At 49.0% G+C, this 20,601-nt stretch overlaps 1 protein-coding gene across 12 annotated transcripts in view; it reads right to left on the bottom strand.

Moving 5' to 3' along the window:
• ACSL6 (acyl-CoA synthetase long chain family member 6) overlaps positions 1-20,601 on the bottom strand; it is a 57,709-nt gene that overhangs the window by 25,451 nt on the left and 11,657 nt on the right. For 8 of the 12 annotated variants that reach the window (XM_030284268.4, XM_030284272.4, XM_030284273.4 and 5 more), the window contains 7 exons: positions 5,285-5,505; positions 3,558-3,672; positions 2,710-2,774; positions 2,203-2,304; positions 1,981-2,080; positions 1,113-1,291; positions 263-295 (listed from right to left, as the gene is read on the bottom strand). In XM_030284268.4, coding sequence (XP_030140128.3) covers positions 263-295; positions 1,113-1,291; positions 1,981-2,080; positions 2,203-2,304; positions 2,710-2,774; positions 3,558-3,672; positions 5,285-5,505 — 815 coding nt within the window. Of the gene's footprint in view, positions 1-262; positions 296-1,112; positions 1,292-1,980; positions 2,081-2,202; positions 2,305-2,709; positions 2,775-3,557; positions 3,673-5,284; positions 5,506-18,911; positions 18,935-18,966; positions 19,194-20,601 lie in introns of those variants that run through there. The other 4 variants (XM_072935458.1, XM_072935454.1, XM_072935459.1 and 1 more) reach the window with 4 other exon arrangements.

Below are 20,601 nucleotides of genomic sequence, written 5' to 3'. Positions count from 1 at the left end.
AATTAAGTGTTCCAGGTAGAGGGAATAAAGCAAATACTGCACAGTGTTCCCTGTGGGGGTGGTGAAGCCCTGTCACAGGTTGCCCAGGGAAGCTGTGGCTGTCCATTCCTGAAACGTTCAAGGCCAGATTGGACATTGGACTTGGAGCAGCCAAGCAGCCGTGGAAGGTGTCCCTGCCCATGGCAGGGGGGTGGAATGAGATGAGCTTTAAGGTGCCTTCTGCTGCTGTTGTAAGTGAGAAAAGCAACAAAGCAACACTCACCACAGGCACGTGTCGATTCTCACGGCCACAGTCCTGGAAGAAATGAAAGTAACAAAAGTGATTTCCTCCTTAATTCCTGCAGTGTAACCCATTTGCTAATAATGTGCAAACCACTAAGGGAGAGTGTGAGCTAAAGCAGACAAATTCCTAGCTGACACTGAGGCCATCTTCATTATCCGGAGTTTATTGCCTTAACTGCAGTGCCTTCCTTGGATTTAAAGTAGTGTTTGGGTTGGTTGAGCTGCACCCAGGGTGTTTCAAACAAGTGTGAGGCTGTGGTGTGGGTGAGGGTTCATAGTAACACAGAGTCCCCAGGCAGGTGCAAAGGAAAGCTGCTTTATTGCAAAAACCAGGCCTTTTAAAGCAGTTAGCCCATTATCAGTTACATTGTTTTAAAGCATAGCAAACATAATTCACCCAACCACCATACACCACGATGTGAACACACAATGGTTATATAAGTCGTTTTCATACCCCTAATTCAGCTGAGTCTCTTTTCCACAGTCCTGTTCTACTTAGCCAAACAGCCCTGAGCCATGATTTTACAAGGCCTTCCTTTTGTAAAATTTACTTATCAGTAACATTGTAGAAGGACAGTGTCTCAAACAACAACCCCCTTCCCATGCTGATAGAGTGTTTGAGGATAAAGAATTGAAATGTCGGCTCTGCTATCAACAAAGAATAACACCAAGAGGCAAGTGCACCAAACATCAGTATTACCAGCCACAAGCTGCTCTTTTGTGCTCTACAGACACTGAACCTGGCACACAATTCACAAGTCCCTGTACATTGTACTGTCTTTTTACAGATAATACAAAAAGTAGTAAAAGGGGAGAGAGAGCAAACTGACCTCCACCTCTTGCATGGTCTGGATGCGAACCCCACAGCGCTTCCCTCTCTCTGCCAGCTCCTTCTCAAATGGGTCCATCAGGATGATAGACCTCAGGCCTGGTGTTTCTCTCCTCTCCACATGGTCAAGGAGTATCCTGGCTTTTTCAGGCTTGTCACAAATGACCGTGGAAATGTCAGCTGCAAAAAAAATCAGCCAAACAAGCTGTTTGCAATAAATCTTCTTTAATGCAAGTCTGGCTCATAGCTAACCTTATATCAGTTCTGACAGTCACTCCAGGCTACACCAGAAATCCCAGCATACAACACATGTTTCTCTTGAAAAATGAGGAAAAAATTCAGTCTTAGCTAACCTAAGTCAATTTCAAAGCTGTAGTTCTCATTTAAGATTATTCTGGGAGTCAGTTCAAAATATTAAAATTGGTCCCCACATGCATTAAAAAATCTAGGAGGCAAAATATCAAGCAACACAGGAGTGGGCGGCCATGGAGTAATTCCCACATCCAGAGCAGCCCTTAACCATGGCTATGCACAACTGGGCATGTGGAAAATGCAACAGAGGCAGCACAGGGACACACAGCTTCTCAGGAACCTCCCTAAGTGAATTCAAGACTTAGACTAAGTGAATTATACTCAACAAGTATAATCACAATGCCTCATCCCTGGAAGTATTCATGGCCAGGTTGGATGAGGCTTGGAGCAGCCTGGCGTAATGTGTCCCTGCCAACAAAGAGGAGTTGGAACCACATAAGCTCTAAGGTCCCTTCCAACCCAAACCATTCTAGGATTCTGTGATCCTCTGTCTGTTAGAAGCAGAAAATGAGCCATTCTGAGCAACAAAACTGAGATCTCATCAGTTTTGATTTTACCTGTGTTGACAATGTACCGAATGGCTCCAGGACCTAAGGTGTCATACAGGGGAACCACCACCATGGAATAGGTGTAGCAAGCCAGCTCAGAGATGATCCACTGAAGGAGAACATGGAAGCACAAAGGTGAGAAGGGGCCATGAGAGCAGATATAACTTGAGAACAAGCTGACAGGTCAGGAACATTATTAATTGAATATCAAGTTGGACATAAAAATCTCACCTCTGGACGGTTTTGAGCAAAGACACCAATGAACTGCTTCGTGGATGGCTTGCAGCCCTGCTGCAAAAGGCCTGAACCCAGAGCTTCTGCTCTTTCAGCCACCTGGAATTTGGTGAGGAAAAGATACATTAAAAAAGAGGAATATAAACAATACCAAATTAAGCAAAGACTTACAGAGAGGCTCTCAAATGATTGTATTTCCTATCTAAAAGTCCAATTTTTATGTTATCATGAACCATCATTAGCTGACTAGCAGCTGGTGAGGTCGGCGATGCCCCATGGCTCCAGAGTGCCTCAGGGCTGCTTTCAGGAGTGAGCTCATTGGCATGGAGCCAGCTCCTGAAAGCTGACACACCCGTGCAACACCTGGATGTGCCAGGGTGGGGACACCAGGAAGCATCACATGGTGCATGAGCAACCCCCTGGTCTAATGTGCAGGCACCCCAACACCCCTTCTTGTGTTGGGCAGGGGAAGGGGATGTGCAGTGGGTGTCACACCCAGCTCACCTCCTTGTAGGACAGCCACTGGTAGGGCTGCTTGGGCTTCCTGAACCCCAGGCAGGGACCATTCTCTGAAAGACACAAGCAGAGATGATGAGTTATGGGGAGGGAGTGCCAGGAGTTCATACATGGGGCTACAATGTCGGGGAGCTCTCCAGGAGTAAATCCATAGTTAATGGGTTGGTTTTCACAGAAATCTCCAGCAAATTACCCCCACAAGTGCATCTGATGGGAGAAGAGCTGCTGGGATCCCCCAAAAAGGCTTCAGTCCTCCCCACTGACAGGAGCCTCATTAAAAGACACTTCTCCAAAGGTCACATAAGCATTAGTGTCTGATAAGGCACCCATCCCAAACACCAGCTCCCACTACTTGCGCTGCCTCTTGATTTAAAAATGTGAAAACTACTATGTTTAGCCCAGCCTGCTCTGAAGGAAGGTAAAACAACACACAGCAGTGCATGACCAGATGAAAATTTGAAAATTTTGAATAATTTGTTAATGGTACCTACTTGCAGGAATCCATTCCTCCATACAACTACCAAGTTCTTCATTTACCTCTGTCTTGTGGGGCAGAATATGTGCAGATCTACTGGGTTTTTTTATGGTACCAAAAATAATAATCTGACCATGACATTGTTGCATCCAATGAGGCAGGACACCGTGAACAGCAGACATGGAAATAGTTATGGTAGAGCAGGGAAGGGCCATCATGGCTTTTTGGGAGTGGGAAGTGATGTCTCAAGTGTGAGGGTTCTGTGACGATGCCATTGACCATGGAGTAAGAACACCTGCATGGCTTGGTCCCCACCTCTCCCAGCTTCTGGTCCTAGACCTCCTCACCACTGTGCTCTCACCGGAGATGCTGAATCCCCTCCTGAAGACCTCGTACATGGTCCTGGCATCATCGTAGTAGTGCGTCAGCAGCTGTGGGCTGTCCCCGATCACCGAGCGGCGCGCCCCGGCCAGGCCCTGTGAGAGATGAGGTGACACGAGATGACACAGCCATCAGCACTGCTCAAGGGGTGGGAGCTGGGGAAAAACCCCCATAAAGCAGCACACTCCTCAAATGCCAGCAAGACCTCTGTGTCCACCGCCTGCCCCAAGACCCAGAGGATGTGAGGGGGGGGCACACTGCCCTCAGCACCTCAGGGACACAGAGACCTTCTGGTCACAGAGGAACACTTGACCCAGCTCATTGTCACTGAGATCACTGATATTTCCCTAGGGAATGTAATAAGGAATTATGGATCTGGAAGTAATGGAGTGGGGATGTGCTGGGGGAAGCAACTGCTCTGAGCTCCACAGGTCTCCAGGACTAGCACCATGAGCACTTCCACAAGGCCATCCAGGCCAACATGAAGGACAGACTAAGGCAGAGGCCAGCGCCCAGTGCCATGAGCTTGGCAGAGGTGTTTTAGCAGTGGGCAACCACGGTGAGAATGACCAAAACAGGACTGCGCTGGGAGCCAGAAAAAAAGTCTAACTAAAGCCCTAACCACAGGGAAAAACTATCTTGAAAAATGTAAATTCCTCCCACCTTTTAAAAAAGCTGTTTTAATTGAAAAGACAATGACATCTTAGAGGGAACATCACAAAAGGCTTTAAAAATTCTCATCCCACTTTCAGATATTAAAATAAGCAGAGACAATATTCAGAAATATTTCTGTTCTTTAAAACAGAGCCACATCATTAAAGCCTTTTGCAAGGATAACAATTTGTAACCCCTCAGCCTCTAAGCATGGATTCAGGTTTAATTTTTCTCACTATTACCAAGTTTGCAGCACCAAACTCAGCAATGGGCAGACATGAAGAGCGCCAGGTGATCTGGTCTCGTCAGCTGTTGCCTTTCAGTTGTTTCTCCCATGCAATTGCAGTGCCTCTAATTTTTGGCCATGGATGGTTGGGCAAAGCTAAGACCAAAATTTTACTGAAAATCTAAGAGAACAACATGCTGTATTCTAGATTTTTAGTTTACAGAAAAAGGTTAATTAAGGGGTGAAGTGATCCCTGGCACAGTGAATTACATGGTTGATTTTAGGATGAGGTTGGGGAACTACCAAAACAACAACAAAAAAGCCTTCCTGGCATCCCCTGTGGACATAGATCTGTAGAAATAAGTCCAGAGGAGGCCATTAAGGTGATTAGAGGGATGGGACACCTACCCTATGAGGAAATGCTGAGGTAGTTGGGGTTGTTGAGCCTGAAGAAGAGAAGGCTCCAGGGAGACCTTAATGAAAGGGGCCTATAAGAGAGCTGGAAAGGGACTTTCTACAAGGGCACACAGTGACAGAACAAGAGGTAGTGGCTTCACACTGAAATAAAGTGGGTTTAAATTAGATGCTAGAAATAAAGTCTCTCCTTTGAGGATGGTGAGGCCCTGGCACAGGTTGCCCAGAGAAGCTGTAGCTGCCCTGTCCCTGCAAGTGTTAAAGGCCAGGCTGGAGGGGCTTGGAACAGCCTGGTCTAGTGCCCACCGCGGGAGGTTGGAATGAGATCCTCTTTAAGGTCCCTTGCAACCCAATCCGTTCTATGACTTCCAGGCATGCAGATCTTGGGGAAAGCCAGCTGGGGTTGCCCTCACCTCGACTTCTTCCGACTGCATGCGCAGGTCACAGGGCGGCTTCACGGCCCTGGGCCGGCTGGCAAACCAGTAGGCGACCACAGCGGCGAAGGCACCGATGCCCACCAGCGCCGTGGCCGGCAGGTTGCGGAAGAACTGGCTGAGGTCATCAAACTCGGGGAGCCGCAGGCTCCGCAGGATTTCCTGAGCCTGCATCTTCTCCACCAGCGAGACTGCAAACTCTGCAAGAGCCAGAAGGATGGGTCAGGTCGGGTGAGGTCAGGCTGCGGGTGGGCAGAGGCAGCACGGGGCTCTGGGCAGAGGAGAACATGCTTTGCCTCATCAGCCATCACAGATACCCTGCTCTGCTGAGCCACGGGCTGCCTGCCAGTGGCCACCCTCACTGAGAAAAACAGCATCTATGGAAGAGACAGACGAAAGGAGGAAGCATCCGTAGCAGGGTGAGCAGGAGCAAACAGCTCACTCCCTAAGGACAGCTGAGTACCAATGTAGAGGAGGTGATGCAGCTGCAGTTATCTGGAGTGAGAGACGCTGGGATAAGCTCTAGGATCCAGCTATGACCCCTCAGGGCTGCCAGGACCTTTCTCTGCCTTCCCTGAGCAGGACTGCACAGAGTTGTGCTGGGCTCACAGAGTGACAGCTGCTCCTGGGAAAGGCAAGGTCATGCTGTGGACTGGGCATCGATCTAGACTCTGACTCAGCAGGTTGCCTTGCTTTTCCCTTTTGCACAAACAGAAACAGCCACCAGAGAGAAGGAGCCAAGCAGGAGGCTCACTGCTCCAGGGTGAGGGGTCAGGCGGTCCTCAGGGGACTTGTGTTTGGGTGTTGAGCACACAAGGAACATTTTAAATAACTCCTGTTTACAATGACAGCCCTGTATCAACTCCTCACTGAGGAGTCCCCAGTATTGGCCAGCCCTCTGAGGATGAGCCAAGCAGTTGCTGCCCAGGGGGAATCCAAACAGCTCAGGTTTCCCACAGCTCTATTTATGACTTTACAAGAGCCAAGGTCTAAAAAAGTTTTTCAGCCACATGAGCCCAGGCAGCTCCTTCCCTCTTGCCCTCTGGCCTTGCTCCAGCTTGTGGAGCTACCTGGCTTCACTTCCATGAGGATGCCAGGACTTCCCACACAGCAGCACCACTAACACAAACCTTTCTTCCACCTGGGAACACTGTCTGGGCTGCACTGCCCTGAAGTCGTGAGGGTCAGGACTATCCTCTAGTAGCCTTCTCCTGTGTTTGAGCCAAATGAGCATTGGGGCTGGCACAGGTCAGGTGGTGAAGACAGGGACACCCCTTGCACAAAGCTCTGGAAAAGGTTGGTACGTTTGCAGAAGAAAAAAACCAACATAACAAACAATTAACCTCACTCACTTTTGGGTTGTGAAATGGTGAGGACAGCAGCACAGGGACAGCAGCACGGGGACAGTGACACAGAGCCCATGTTCATGGTCATCCATCTACCCCTGAGAGCTCTGGCCCAAATGTCCCTCTGGCCCCAGGCTGTTTCCTCACACTGGCCAACATCCCACAGTCACCTCTGCTCCCAGAGAACTCCTGGCTGTACAAACCCTCTGGGACCACAACCAGCCTCTTCAAGAATAGTTAAACCCCTCCAATAATCACATCCAGATGATGTTACTGGGAAATACCCACCACCCTCCTGAGATTTGAGGACCTTCTCAGAAATCTCCACATGTGATAAAATACTGACTATCCTACTGCAATTATGTTAGGATGAACTGTGAGGGTGGCGAGGCCCTGGCACAGGGTGCCCAGAGAAGCTGTGGATGCCCCATCCCTGGAAGTGTTCAAGGCCAGGCTGGATGGAGCTTGGAGGAGCCTGGTATAATGTAAGGAATCCCTGGTCATGGCAGGGCAGTTGGAACTGGATGAGCTTTAGGGTCCCTTTCAAACCAAACCATTCTGGGATAAAATGACTCTATGAACTGAAACAGAGTACTGATTTCTCCCCTCAATATTTCTCGACACTAGATTATGAAAAGTAGCCTGACAAACACACTTTTACTACAAAAACTGGGAGAGCTTAACAAGGGAGCTATTAATTTACTGATGAATTGCCTATTTGTGCAAAAGCATTTCAGCAAGTCCCAATTAAGACTGTCTGCCCCCAGAAACAGCCTGTCCCACCAAAAGCAGCCACCCAGCTTGCTGGTTACACTGAAATCCTGGGAATTACTCCCTCAACAGCAGCCTGCAAATGCTGTTTTGTATCCATCTGTGCAGGTAAGTTGAAAATGGAAAGCTGGGAAGGTGCCTGTGAGAACAGCACTGCCATGAGGGGATGCTTGGCTACAGCCTTAGGCTTCTGCCCTGCTCAGCTGCAGGGTTTGCCTGGGTAGAAGCAGGACCAGACCTTTACATCCATCTGGGTCGAGGACATTCATGGACATCTGGAGCTCATATCATCAACAGCAAGATCATGAGAGTCAGGGCTGCAATTTCTGTTCACTTTCAATTTTGACACTGCGGAGTTCAAACAAGTTGCCTTTTGCAATAGTTAATCCTGGTTTTGCATCCTAAAGTGATTCATTATTAGTCCATATTTGATCTGCTCAGAGCAGCCAACCTGCCCTGGGATGGTGGCCAGGAAGAGGGCCCAGGTGTGTTTGGGATGATCAGAGAGAACTGCCTCACCCCCTCCCTATACCTACAGAAAGAGGGGTCGGGGTGCCTGGATCACAGCCTCCTCTGACGAGTCAAGACAGGCAGGTGAGCACCTCATGGTTCACATGCTCTGGGAATACATTTCTCATGTGATCAGGAAAAACCAGCACAGTTGGGCTGGGTTACCCATCAGCAAGGCAGCATTGCACTCCAGAGTGCACAGCCAACAGCTGCTGCTGTCACCTCGGGATCAGCAGCAGGATGCTCTCCACACCCATTCTCTACATTTCTGTTACCTTTGTGTGCCCTTTCTGCTACTTCTTGGCCCCATTTCTGTTGCCTGAGGTGGATTTACCAGCCTGCTGCAGTTCATGTTCCCCACAAGCAAGCAGCCCTGGGTGCCAGCAAGCAGAGCATGGCACCCATGCATGTGGCACATGGAAACTCTGCCATTTCCATTTATTCCAAATGGCACTTCACATCACCGGATTTCTAAAATATTCCCATGGTAAGGAAAAGAGAAACAAATACGCAAGGAAGGACAGAAAAAAGTGGTTTGGAGGAAGGAAGGAAGAAGTGCTGGAGAAGTGCCAAGAGAGCACAACCATGGGTAAGAGCTGGGGGTGCCTGGCACAGGGGAACTTCCCAGCCTGGGTCTGGGCTGAGCAGGGCTCCTGCAGCCTTGGGGCAGGCAGCAGTGACACTGGGTTCCAGGTCACCCACCAGCCTGTGTTCACAGCAATCACCCCCAAAACAGGGCTTATTTATTCATTTTTGCAACAAACTGCTCTCTTGTACAATTTAGTTTTCATCTTTTTCTCCTGGAAGTGGTTCTGTAACTCCAGTCAATGGAGTTTAGTGACATAAGCCAGTGTGGGAACAGCCTCAAGCTTCTGTTGTATGCCTAATGCAATTAAAATTTTACTGGTTCTGTGTGGCCACACAATCACATCCTCCCTACCATTCCTTCAGTGCCTGCTTGGGAAGAACAGCTCCTGTCGGAGTATCTGTATCCTCCTGCCCTGCTGCGTTCACAGTGGGGTGGGGAAGAGGCGGGTGATCCATTTTATCCTGGAAAATGGGCAAAATGTCCCATCACCATCCCTTTGTTCAAGCCCTAGAAAAGGCTATTTTACTTCATAGCACAAAACCAAACCCAAATAAGCAGCTTTTCACTATACCTGGGAGAATTAGCTGTTTGCAGTGGGGAACTACAAAGCAGAGCCAGTGCCATGCAATGGCTCAGAGCACACAGACCCTCTGCTTCTCTCAGAGCAAGCTGGAATATCCTGTCAGCCAGCAGTCACCATGGATCCGTGTCCTTGGCTACGGCACTGGCTGCTCACTCATTTCACTGAGGAAACAGAATTTACAGCATCTAAAACATCTCAGTCTAGACGGGCTGATTTAGAGGGATTTCCCACCAGTGAAACACTACCAGCTTTTTGAACTCTTTTCTCATGTTCAGTTCTGCAGAGCCCAGATCCTGAGATTTATAGTTGTTTTTCTGAAATGGGGTTAGTGACAGAAGATTTGCACAAAGAAGCATCCAGCAAAACTTGAACCACTCTCCCTCACCTTCCTATGCAGAACAAAAAACATGCCTAGTGCTCTGAACAGAGGGCTTGGGGGACTTTGCAATAGGGATTCAAATCACGAATGGCACTCAAATCACGACTATGTCACTACAAGAGAGTTTTCATTTGCCAAAGGGAAAGGGAGCATCAGCATTCCCAGGGACACACAAAGTTATTGGTCAGACTGCATCACTGGAAACCATTTGTTTATTTAAATGGAAGTTGTTGCAATAATTAACATCTTCACGAAAGCATGCACAGAGGCTGCCACAGCCATGCAGGCAGAGGCATTTGGGGATGTTGTGTATTGTTTGCAGAGTATAATAATTCTAATTTTTCCTTTTTCCTCAAACTCCATGTAGGCTCCGGGGAGGAGCCCCTGCCATTAAATGCAGCTCTGACCTTCTCCAGCTTGGCCAGGGAGCTGCTGGTTCACCACAGGCTGTGAATTCCTAATCACTGCTGTAATTAAAACCAGAGAGGTGATGCCAAGTCAGCCTCTGCTCTGCAGCTCCCTGTGTGGGCACAGAGGATGAGAAGCTGGATGAGCCTTCAGTCCTCATCCTGAAGCCAGTGTGGGTTGGGGCTGGGCTCAGGTGAGGAAAGGGGACACCAACCACTCTGCAGCAGGCTGGGCTCACATTTCTCTAGATTTTATGGGAACAAGTGATCTAATGAGGTCTACTATTACAGACTATGCTGTGCCTCAGCCACAAACACAATACAAGGTTTAATCCAAACCTGCAGATCTTTTCTCATTTGTTTTACTTAAACATGAAAATTTGGAAAACTCGTGGCACTTGGCCACCTTGCTATTTTCAACTAGTTCGAGATTGGGTCAATTCATTATTTTTTAATGATTTTACACTATAATGTTTATGGAAATGGTAATGCCACGCTTTACAGCAGAACAAAACCAGTGTTAATTACAGAGAGCAAATGTCATTATGTATTTGTTGGGCATTACAGAGAGCTACAGAAAACCTTACAGAACAACTCCCTGCTGTGAGACAGGAAACCAGGCAATCTGCAAACTTGAAAACTGCTTGAGAAAGAGTAAAGGGTGTGATAAACATAAAGGGGAAAACAGGAACACCGGAAGTATCTGAAACTATGAAAGAATCACTGTGTGGAAATCCAGTAAGCAGCCCCAAAATGAAGCAAGGCAATACTTGGCTCACATAGTTTTGCAGGACATCTAACAGCTTCTGTCCCATACACAATTGTGGTATAAACACATGACCACAACAGCAACCCAAAATATTTCACTGCTTGTCCTACATCCCTCCAGAGCAGTCTGGGCAGGGGTGACCCCACAGCCCTGACCCCCCACACGTACTTGGATGCCTGTACAGAGACCCTCTGTACTCTGCAAGGGTTCATCAGCCACACATGGGATTCAGCAGTTACTAGGATTATTGATCAAACCAAGGCTAATACTACTTACAACTTTCTGAAACCATACCTGCTTTTGCTCCTCTAAAGTGGCCCATCTCGCTGTAGTCCTTTGCTCCATTTAATGTCTCTCACCTTCAGACACATCACCCTAAGCCAATCTCTCACAGCCTCCACATGATGTATCACTGTTTTGACTTTTGGGACAGCACATTTTCATAAAAACTATATTTTCCATTAAAAGAAAAAAAAAGCCCCCTATCTAACAAAAACCAGACCAAACTGAGCTCTTACAGGTGCTTCATTTTACCCACTGAGAGAAATAATTGTCTCTCCAGTGCACAACCACAATTACTGTGTTTTACTTAGATCACACAATTCTTTGCAGGGTCAAATAATAATAGAGGACTCAAAGCCAAGGCATTTGGCCTCACTGACTGTGGTTCCACTATAACTCAATGAGTTATAATTGCGAAGAAAAAAAAAAAAAGAGAGGAAAGAAAAGGAACTGGTTTTGAGATAAAATTTCTTTCTTTGGATTATTTATGCTGGTGCTCAGACAACATAAGAGAGGGTGAGAGGCAGTGGATAGCACACAGTGCCTGTGAGGCTGTGGCACTTCTTTGGGGAGCAGATGCTGGAGAAGCACCCCACAATCAAGAAATGTTATAAAAGCAGTTTATAACTTTTATATTCTATAATTTTTTACTAACAAAGAATATCCTTCTCCCTTTCCTTTGAGAATCAGATCCATCCAATCTGTGAAACTGGCCTTTTGCCAACATGACTATTAAAACCAGCGTTTCAATAGTACCCAAGCCTCTTTAGCTCAAATTGCTTTTGTGCTGGCAGAGCCAGCTGGGGGCTCAGTGCACCCAGAACTCAGGGTCTGGGGCAGCCATAGGGCTGCAGCAACGCCACCAGGAACTGTCCCCATGCCCCTACCTCCCACTCAGCAAGGCACAGTTATCCACAATGGAAAAAGGCTTTGCATCCAGATCAAGCCTTGGATCTGCAGGAAAATAAGGCAAATAAACTTTATGGCAAGGAGGCCAGCAGTGCTTTCCTGTGTCCTCTGGTGACTGAGTGAGTGGGGAGAGCACAGGGATGGATGAAAGAGACCAGTTCAGCATCAGCATGTAGTTGAGGCTGTGGTATAAACTTGGCCTAGTGGTGTATTTTTAAATTTTTTTTTTTGGGAGACAGGCAGTTTCACTCAGGACAGAGAAAAAGTCTCAGCAAAAGGCTGCTGAAGTACTGGGTCCCATTTATACATAGCATTTCACACATTATATATCTGCATGCATGGATATAAATGCTTGTGTGTACATATGCATATATATAAAATATATATAAAAAGCAGAATTTCTCCCTGCTCTGTGTGACTGATGATTAACAGCATTAATTGCATAATACCATGTGCCCCCAGCATTACTATAGCATATACATTATTACAGAAACATCTCACTCCTTAAAAAACTCCAAGTAAGTAGATGGTGTGTTAACAGCCCACGTGTGACCATGGCACCACATCTCCCCATGGCTCCTGGGGACAGAGCTCATGGCAGACCACAGCACTCAGGGGCTTTGCTGACCCTCCAGCTCCCATCCACCTTCCTGACAACCCCAACCCCAAAGGTAGGGTGCAGACAAAGGATGGGAATCTCCAAGTAACCAGAGGAGCAACACTGGCCTCTGCACTGCTGGGAAATGTATTTGCAAAACACAAGATCTTTGCAAGCATCCACTAAAAAGGGAAAAATGCTAACAAGGAGCTCAATGTCCTAAAAGAGACCAGTAATCACACATAAATAGAAGTATTCGAAGTATCTAAAATATCTACAGAGTATTGATCCCTTGCCAAGAGAAATTATTCAATAAATAATTCAGTGCTATGCAGAGATCTTACTTTAGACATCTGGGATCTTTCAGAGAGCAAAATCCAGCCCCCAGCTGTCTGGAAATGCCCCTTGCTCAGAACCATGGACGGACTACCAACCCATCCTCATCTCTGCACTGGGTCCCTCTTCATCCACTGATACCAAATCCTCATGGAAAGCTCTGTCCTCCGTCCCACGCCTCCTCACCCACTCAGCACAGCTCAAACATGTGGACCAACATAAAAATACCTTGTGCACCCCTGAGCAGAGCGGTGTAGCAACCCTCAGAAGCCACTATGACTCACACATATGGAAAAACCATGACTCGGAATCTGGTCCAAATCTGCCACTCCTCTGTATAATAAAGCATCAGGAAGCCAGTGCAAGCATTTTAAGTTTCATAACAAGAGGGAAAAGCTCAACACCTCTGCTGTTTCTGAAGTCCATCAGGTCCCTAAGGCACAGTAACAAAAAAGCTCCTCCAACTGCTGAAACATCCGTAAAAGGTTACTCAGCACCAGCATAAGCCAGAGTCATGAGGTTTCATTGACCAGGCTAAAAACCTCAGCCTGTGATAGCAGAGGATGGAGTTCAGATAGGAAAACCTACATGGGATGTTTTTGCACCCTCCATCATATTCCTCTTGTTCCCCTTATGGCAGTATATCTTCTGTGTGCTCACCTCAAGTGAGCTCAGACCATTCCTTCAAGCTAAAATATAACCCAGCCAGAATGAAAAGCAAACCACCAAAGTTGTGGGGTTTTCTGGCTTTCTTCAGCTCTCTGGAACCTGCTCACACAACTGTGCCAAAATCAGCACAGGGGCTACAAAGTTCCATCTGGGGAAAACAGAGCCTGATCCCTCCCCGCTGGCTTCCCTGGCTTTCACAGGCAGCATAGTCCACAGGAGCATCCCATTGAGGCGACTAAAGCAGGAGAATTTGCCACTCAGCCTTATGGCAAAGCTTGCAGGTGGCAGTGAACCCTGCACATGTTTTCTGGGCTCGTGCTGAAGTGCCATGTGCTGCTGGCACTGGCCCAAGGGGCTGGATGATCCTGACACTGCATCGTGGGGCTGCTTTTGCTAGGGCTGGGGCTTCGTCCTGGACACTGCTCACAGAGCATCTGCAAAGCTCCCCCCTTTCCCAGAAGTACACATAAGTAATTATCAACTTCAGTTCTTGTGAAGAATGAGGTTAGTTGGGCTGGGCTTTGGGGTTTTTTTTATTTTTTACTGACACTGATGGTTGATTGTCCCATATACTATATGATTCCTCAATACTCTGTGTTAGGCAGCAAACAAACAGCTTGAAGAATGGCATAAAAATAGTTATCTGGGGCAGAGTACAAAGAGAAGCACTGAATGGAAAGGGAGAAGGGAGCTGCACCCCTGACAGCTGTCTTGGCAGAGCAGAGATGTGAAGGTGCTTTGCAAAGAGCTGGGTGGCTTGTTGCCAGGGAAAGTTTTGATATTTGCTTTCAATGTTGAATTAAATAAACCTTAGTATTGTCTGTAGAGGCCCTGGTCCAGCTAAGAGCCCCAGCCACCTGAAGGCTCTGCAGCAGCGTCAGTGCTGGGCAGTGCAGAGGCACAGGGACCACAAGGGCACTTACCTTCAATGCACCCAGGTGGGATGTGCTCCCCTCCTCAGCTCACTGCCTGGCTCATTCTCTGTCTCCACGTGAACGTGCCAGAGCCAGGCCCTCTGTGGCCATCTCACTCTACAAAGCCCCTGGCCCATGTCTGGGTGGAGGCAAGGAGATTTTGGGGGTACGATGCCAGGCAGGGAAGAAGCTGGTACCACAAGCATGCATTGCCCTGGCTGTTGAGGGCAGGCCACTGCCAGACAAGGACTCACGTGCAGGCAAGTTCCTGCACTGCCAGTTCCCAGCTCACCACGACCATTCACACCCTGCCCTTGGCTGCACCCGGAGGGTCACCGTGAGACTGGTGACAGTGATACAGGGACAGCTGAAGGGAGAGCCCTGACCCTGGCTGCTCTCCTGCTGCACACACAAACTGCAGGGGTCTGATTCCTGCTGGCTTCTCACAGGGTAGCATGGATGACCCCACCTCACACCACTGCTGGGCTGGGCCATGAGGGGCCCCTCACCTTATGCCCACGGTTGTTGGCACAGAAATAGTGTCCTGCTATAGTATCAGAAAAAGTGGTTAGTTTATAAGAAAATCCCCACCTGGCATGACCAGATGGCATCCTGGTACCAGGGTGGGGTCATGTCCTCCCTGCATGGCTCCCTTACCCACCACATACCCACCTCCACCCCTGCCTGGAGCACAGCTTGGTGGAGCCCACACAGGCTGGGATGCCCCATCGTATTCCAGGTCTGCCAGGGCAAGGAGTCCTCCTGATCATCTGCCCCTTCCATCACTCCCTCACCCACCCTGCCTTTCCCAGGCACCAGCACAAATATTTGTGCACCAGTCCAGGTGTACTGATCCAGCTGCAAACCTGTTTGGGTTCATTGCTGCCGTTTATTTTGGCAGCAGTACCAGAATAAATGGTTTCTGAATAACACTCTGAGGATCCTGCCAGCCAGTTGCATTCAAGCAAGCATGGGCGTGCTTCATCCAAAGTGACACAGAAAACTAAACAAGCTCATAACAGAAAATCTTCCATAATGCTTAGGACATGACACAGTGGCATGCCCAGAGTTAGTCCTGCAGAGAATAGGGAAGAACAGGAATGTTTTGAATACCACTTCCAAGCCAGGTGTTTACCTGCCTTGTCTCTGACAGCTCAGACTGGACCAAAACACTTCCTTGGTCAAACTTCAATTCTGTGTTGCCTTCTGCAATATCAACAGATATGTACCAAGTGTTCCAGCAGGACTAAGCAAGCCAGACTGCAGCTGGCATTGCCTCCAGCCATGAAGATCCTGGAAATCTGGCCTGTTGCTGTCTGCAGGAGGCTGCCTGTGCATTATCACACCACAGATTTTCATCTTCTGCTGCAGATGTAGAGAGAGACCTCACGGTTTGGGCCATATCATAGCTAAACACTGCCTTTATTATTATAAGGAGAATTCTCTTTATGCCAATCCTACAGCTTGAAGAGCTCCAATACTTACTGACCTGCTACAGTTAAAGCAAAACCATATGAAAAAGGAGAGGACTGAAAGGCTCTGCCAGCTCTGTGTCAAACACATGCCCACAAAGACAGTATTACAACTGTCACACTGGAAACTGAAATGAGAAAATGACACCAAAATGGGAGCTTACAAAAAAGTAACAGTAGTGTCACTAACTATAACAAATACAGTTGTATCCCTCTCCTAGTGTGAGCTGACTGTAATTAGACCGGGTTATTTAACAAGAAAGTGCCCTGCAAGTTCATGGAATCACAAATGGGTTGGAAGAGATATTGAAGATCATCCAGCCATCCGCCACACAACAGGCAGAGATGCCCTTCACTGGGTCAGATTGCTCAGGGCTGCACCCAACCTGGGCCTGTAGTTGTAGTGCTTTTCTAAAGGACCCTGTCTGCACAGATGGAAAGGAGTGAGGGGGTACCAAAGGTTAAATACATAGCAGAGTTTTATCCAGACCCTGTGCACATAGAGCTGTGACTGCCTGAATCTGCTCCAAGTTTTATCCCAAACAAACCAGGAACTGAAGGCAGCTTTGAAAGTTGTTCAAGGCTTATTTGGCAACCTTGCAGCACAGTAAGGGGCAAGAAAACAAAGAGGCAGGCCATGTGCCAAAAGCCCAAAGGAAGGCAACTGCCCCTCCCAGTGCAGGTGGGGGACAGCAGCAGGACAGCAGTCAGGGCAGGAGCAGCGTGATGCAGAGGGCATCACAGACCTGCCGGCTCCTGCCGTGCCCTCTGCCTGCCTGGGCCCTGTGCCAGGAGCCTCCAGGCAGAACTCAAACACACTGCCTGCAAGAGCCAGAGCTTCTCAAAATAATCTCTTCTGTGCTCAAGAGTATCACCATGCTTTTAAAGGAGCACAACTTGATGTTTCTCTCTTGCATGATATCAGTAAAAGCAGAGTGATTACTGCAGAAAGGGTCCTGGCCTTAGGGACACTCTCACTGCCCAGCTGCAGAAGGTTTTCTTTCCCAGGAGGCCCCACAGTGCACACAGCCACCTCTGCAGCTGTACCCGGGGCCATGCCTGACATGGTACACCTCCAGGAGCAGGCAGGGACCCTCCACCTTCCAGGAGGCTCTCTGAAACTGCTGAAAGCATCATCCTCCCATTCTCTTCACATCCCCAACCTGCTCTGTCCCCAGCACACCAAAGGATGGGATGCACCAGCAACAGGCACATACACAACACAGCAAGAAACTACACCATGTCCAGATAGTGGATTTCATGGCTACAGATAAGGTTTTCATGTTCTGTCCCTGACACCAAGGTGCACCCCTATGAGCTCTCACACCCAGCACAGCAGCAGGCTCTTCCCGTGTGGATGGAGTACACTCGTGGTTCTCTGCTTGAGGAAAGTGTGAATGCACAGCATGGAATTAGGAACAACATCACACAGTACACACTGAATGATTGCAACCTACCACTGCTGCATAGCTTTGGCAAAGGCAAGTTTTGTCACCAGCCCTGGGAGATCCCTCAGGCAGAGACATACATTGCAAAGAGACAGCACTGATGTCTGGGTGGTTGAAATTTGAGACACAGAAAGCATAGAAACCAGCAGGATGTCACAGAATTCGAGTCATTTAGGTTGGAAAAGCCCTCTAAGATTATCAAATCTAACCATTTCCACAGCATTGCCAGGCTTGCCACAAAACCATGTCCCAAAGTGCCATATCTACACGTTTGTTAAATCCCTCCATGAATGGCGACTGCACCATTCTCCTGGGCAGCCTCTTCAAAGGCCGAAATATTCTTCTGGTGAAGAAATTGTTCCTTATATCCAACCTAAAGTTCCCCTGGCACACCTTGAGGTCACTTAATCTAATTCCTCCATTTACTACTTGGGAGGAGATCAACCTCTCCAGCTAGCTTCACCCTCCTCTGTAGAGTGATAAGGTCCCTTCTGAACCTCCTTTTCTCCAGGCTGAGCTCCCCGGGCTGCTCCTTATCCAGCTTGTGCTCCACACCCTTCCTCAGCTCTTCTCTAGACACAATCCAGTGCCTCTATGTCTTTCTTGGAGTGAGGGGCCCAAAACTCAACACAGGATTTGAGGTCAACCACAACTAAACAGGTGTGCCATGCTCCACAGAGCTCCTGCTGTGGGAAACAAGCCCTGATATGTAGGGTCAAGGGTTTGGGGCAAAGAACTCCCCAGACTCTACATCCCAGTGAACTTGCCCCCACACCTGACTGGGTGCAGGTAGAGCTGCCCTCACTGCTGATCCCAGGGGTGCCCAGGGGTGCTCCAGGCTGTCACCCTGGAGCCCCGCAGCCCACACGGGACCGACGGGCCAGTTGCCTCCAGCGCTGGGAACTCCAGCCAGAGCCGGGCAAGAGCTTTTCTCCCTCTGAGGCTGCTGGAAACGCGCAACAACGGGAAACTGCCAAAGGCACATGTCAGTGATCCCCCGAGAGCGAGCCGGCCTGAGCGACCCCCAAGATCCGGCCTGAGCGACCCCGAGAGCCATCCTGAGCGACCCCGAGAGCCATCCTGAGCGACCCCGAGAGCCGTGCTGTGACCCCCCGAGAGTCGTGCTGAGTGATCCCGAGAGCCATCCTGAGTGACCCCCTGAGAGCCGGCCTGAGTGATCCCGCAAGAGCCATTCTGAGTGACCCCCGACAGACCTCCTGAGTGACCCCCTAGGAGCTGTCCTGAGTGACCCCCCGAGATCCGGCCTGAGTGACCCCCGAGATCCGGCCTGAGTGACCCCCGAGAGCCGTCCCGCATCGCCCCCCGGAACGAGCCCACCCACCCGGCAGCACGGGGGTCTCCCTGCACCGCATCTCTCCCGCCGCCGCTTTTTGCGCCTTGGCTTTGCTCGGCATCCCCGAGCCCGGCTCCGGCGGAGCCTGCGGGCCCCCGGGACCCGCCCGGGGATGGGGATCCCGGCTGGAGCCCCCCGGCTCTTCCAGACCCACCCGAGCCTTGCCCGGACGCAGGTGCTGGGCCCCGCTCGGATCCCCCCGGGCTCCGCAGCGGCAGCACCGATGGAGCCCCGCCGGCATTCACTCACCACCCCCCGGCACTCACTCACCATCCGCCGGCACTCACCATCCGCCGGCACTCACCACCCGCCGGTACTCACTCACCATCCGCCGGTGCCCGGGCCGTGCCCGCTCAGCTCACGGCCGGGGCTCTGCCCTGCCGATCCCCGCACAGAACTGCTGACTCCGGGGCGTCCCTCCCCCTCCCATCTGCAAACGGCTGAAAGAAGTTAAGCTTGGCTAATATCGGCTTAGGCTGTATTAGCGCAGCAGCAGCGATGCCCGCTGTAACCCTTGAGGCTCCACACGCCGGGGATGGGAGCCGCCTCCCAGAGAGGAAAAACCCACCCTCTCCGCTCCTGAATATTGCAGCACTTTCGCACATCTCTGTCATGCAGGCTCGAAGCAACGCTTTTGGGCGTAAAACTGTAAAACGTTTCTGCGACTTGCGCAGTTTAAAATTAGAAATGGCTTTTTTTTTTTTTCTTTAGGAAAAGTCATCATAAAAGAAAGTTTCTGACACTAGAAAGTCTGTGCTACCTCTTCAAGTCTGCTGAACTAGAAACTTCATAGGTCAGATATCGGCAGATAATTAAATGGGCAGACGGTGACAGGACAAAGGGTAATGGCTTCACACTGACAGAGAGCAGGGTTAGATGGGATATTGGGAAGAAATTCTTCCCTGTGAGGGTGGTGAGACACTGGAACAGGCTGGAGAAGCTGGGGGTGCCCCATCCCTGGAAGTGTCCAAGGCCAGGTTGGTTGGGGCTTGGAGCAACCTGGTCTAGTGGAAGGTGTCCCTGCCCATGGCAGGGGGATTGGAACTGGATGACCTTAAAGGACCCTTCCAACCCAAAACATTCTGTGGTGATCGTGTAGAATAAATACAAATCCTCATAATCAATAAAACAGTAAGAGAGTAACTATTGCCAACATCATCCTTATACTGTTATATGTATTAAAAGAAAAAACCCAACACCCCAGTATTGCAGCCCAAACCAGGTTTTGTTAATTTACACTCCAAATAACAAGATCAGAACTTTGAATTTCATTTGTCATAGTAAATTACTAACATTTACATTTGAGACATCTGGCTGAGATACTCTCAACTACAAGAGCATTCCTTTCAACTGGAAGCCAGCAGTGTCTGATAGCTTCCAACTCCCCACTCCTGAGCAAAGATAACATGGGTGTGCCATCCCTGGGCCCCCGGGAGCCTTTGCTCCATATCATCACATTATTTACTGTTCATTTTTCACTGTTTAATTCCTGCTTCGGACTCTGGCTGTTAGGAAGGCATTTGAGGGGTCCCCCTTTCCAGAGGCTGAATATCTGGCATTATTAACACTGAAATTATTGTTTTCCTCAACTCCTTTTTTTCCTGGCTGGGTTTCCACAACTGTTTGGCAGAAAAGGGGGGAGGAGAGGGTGAGGAGCTGTCTGAAGACTTACTATTACCATAGTTAACAAAGTTGCTGTCTGACCTGTCCTAAATTTTACTTGTGATATTGGAGTTTGTAATGGAGAATTCTCAAAGAACACTTAATACACATGAATGAAGAGACTATGTAATGAGCTTTCAAGCAAGATTGTCAAATATCACTTCTTTGAGTCACATGGGGGGTGTTCTGCAATCAGGCTTAATTCATCAAAATGCCAGAGTAGGGTAGGGAGTACTAGACTGAATGGTCTGCAGGTGCAAATCAGCATCACAGTGCTGGCTTAATGGGACCTCAGCAA

The sequence above is a fragment of the Taeniopygia guttata genome, chromosome 13 (genome assembly GCF_048771995.1).
Source record: "Taeniopygia guttata chromosome 13, bTaeGut7.mat, whole genome shotgun sequence".
In the NCBI taxonomy this organism is placed as follows: Eukaryota; Metazoa; Chordata; class Aves; order Passeriformes; family Estrildidae; genus Taeniopygia; species Taeniopygia guttata.
Note: the sequence above shows the minus strand (reverse complement) of the source record. Positions and strands in the feature narration are given on the sequence as shown.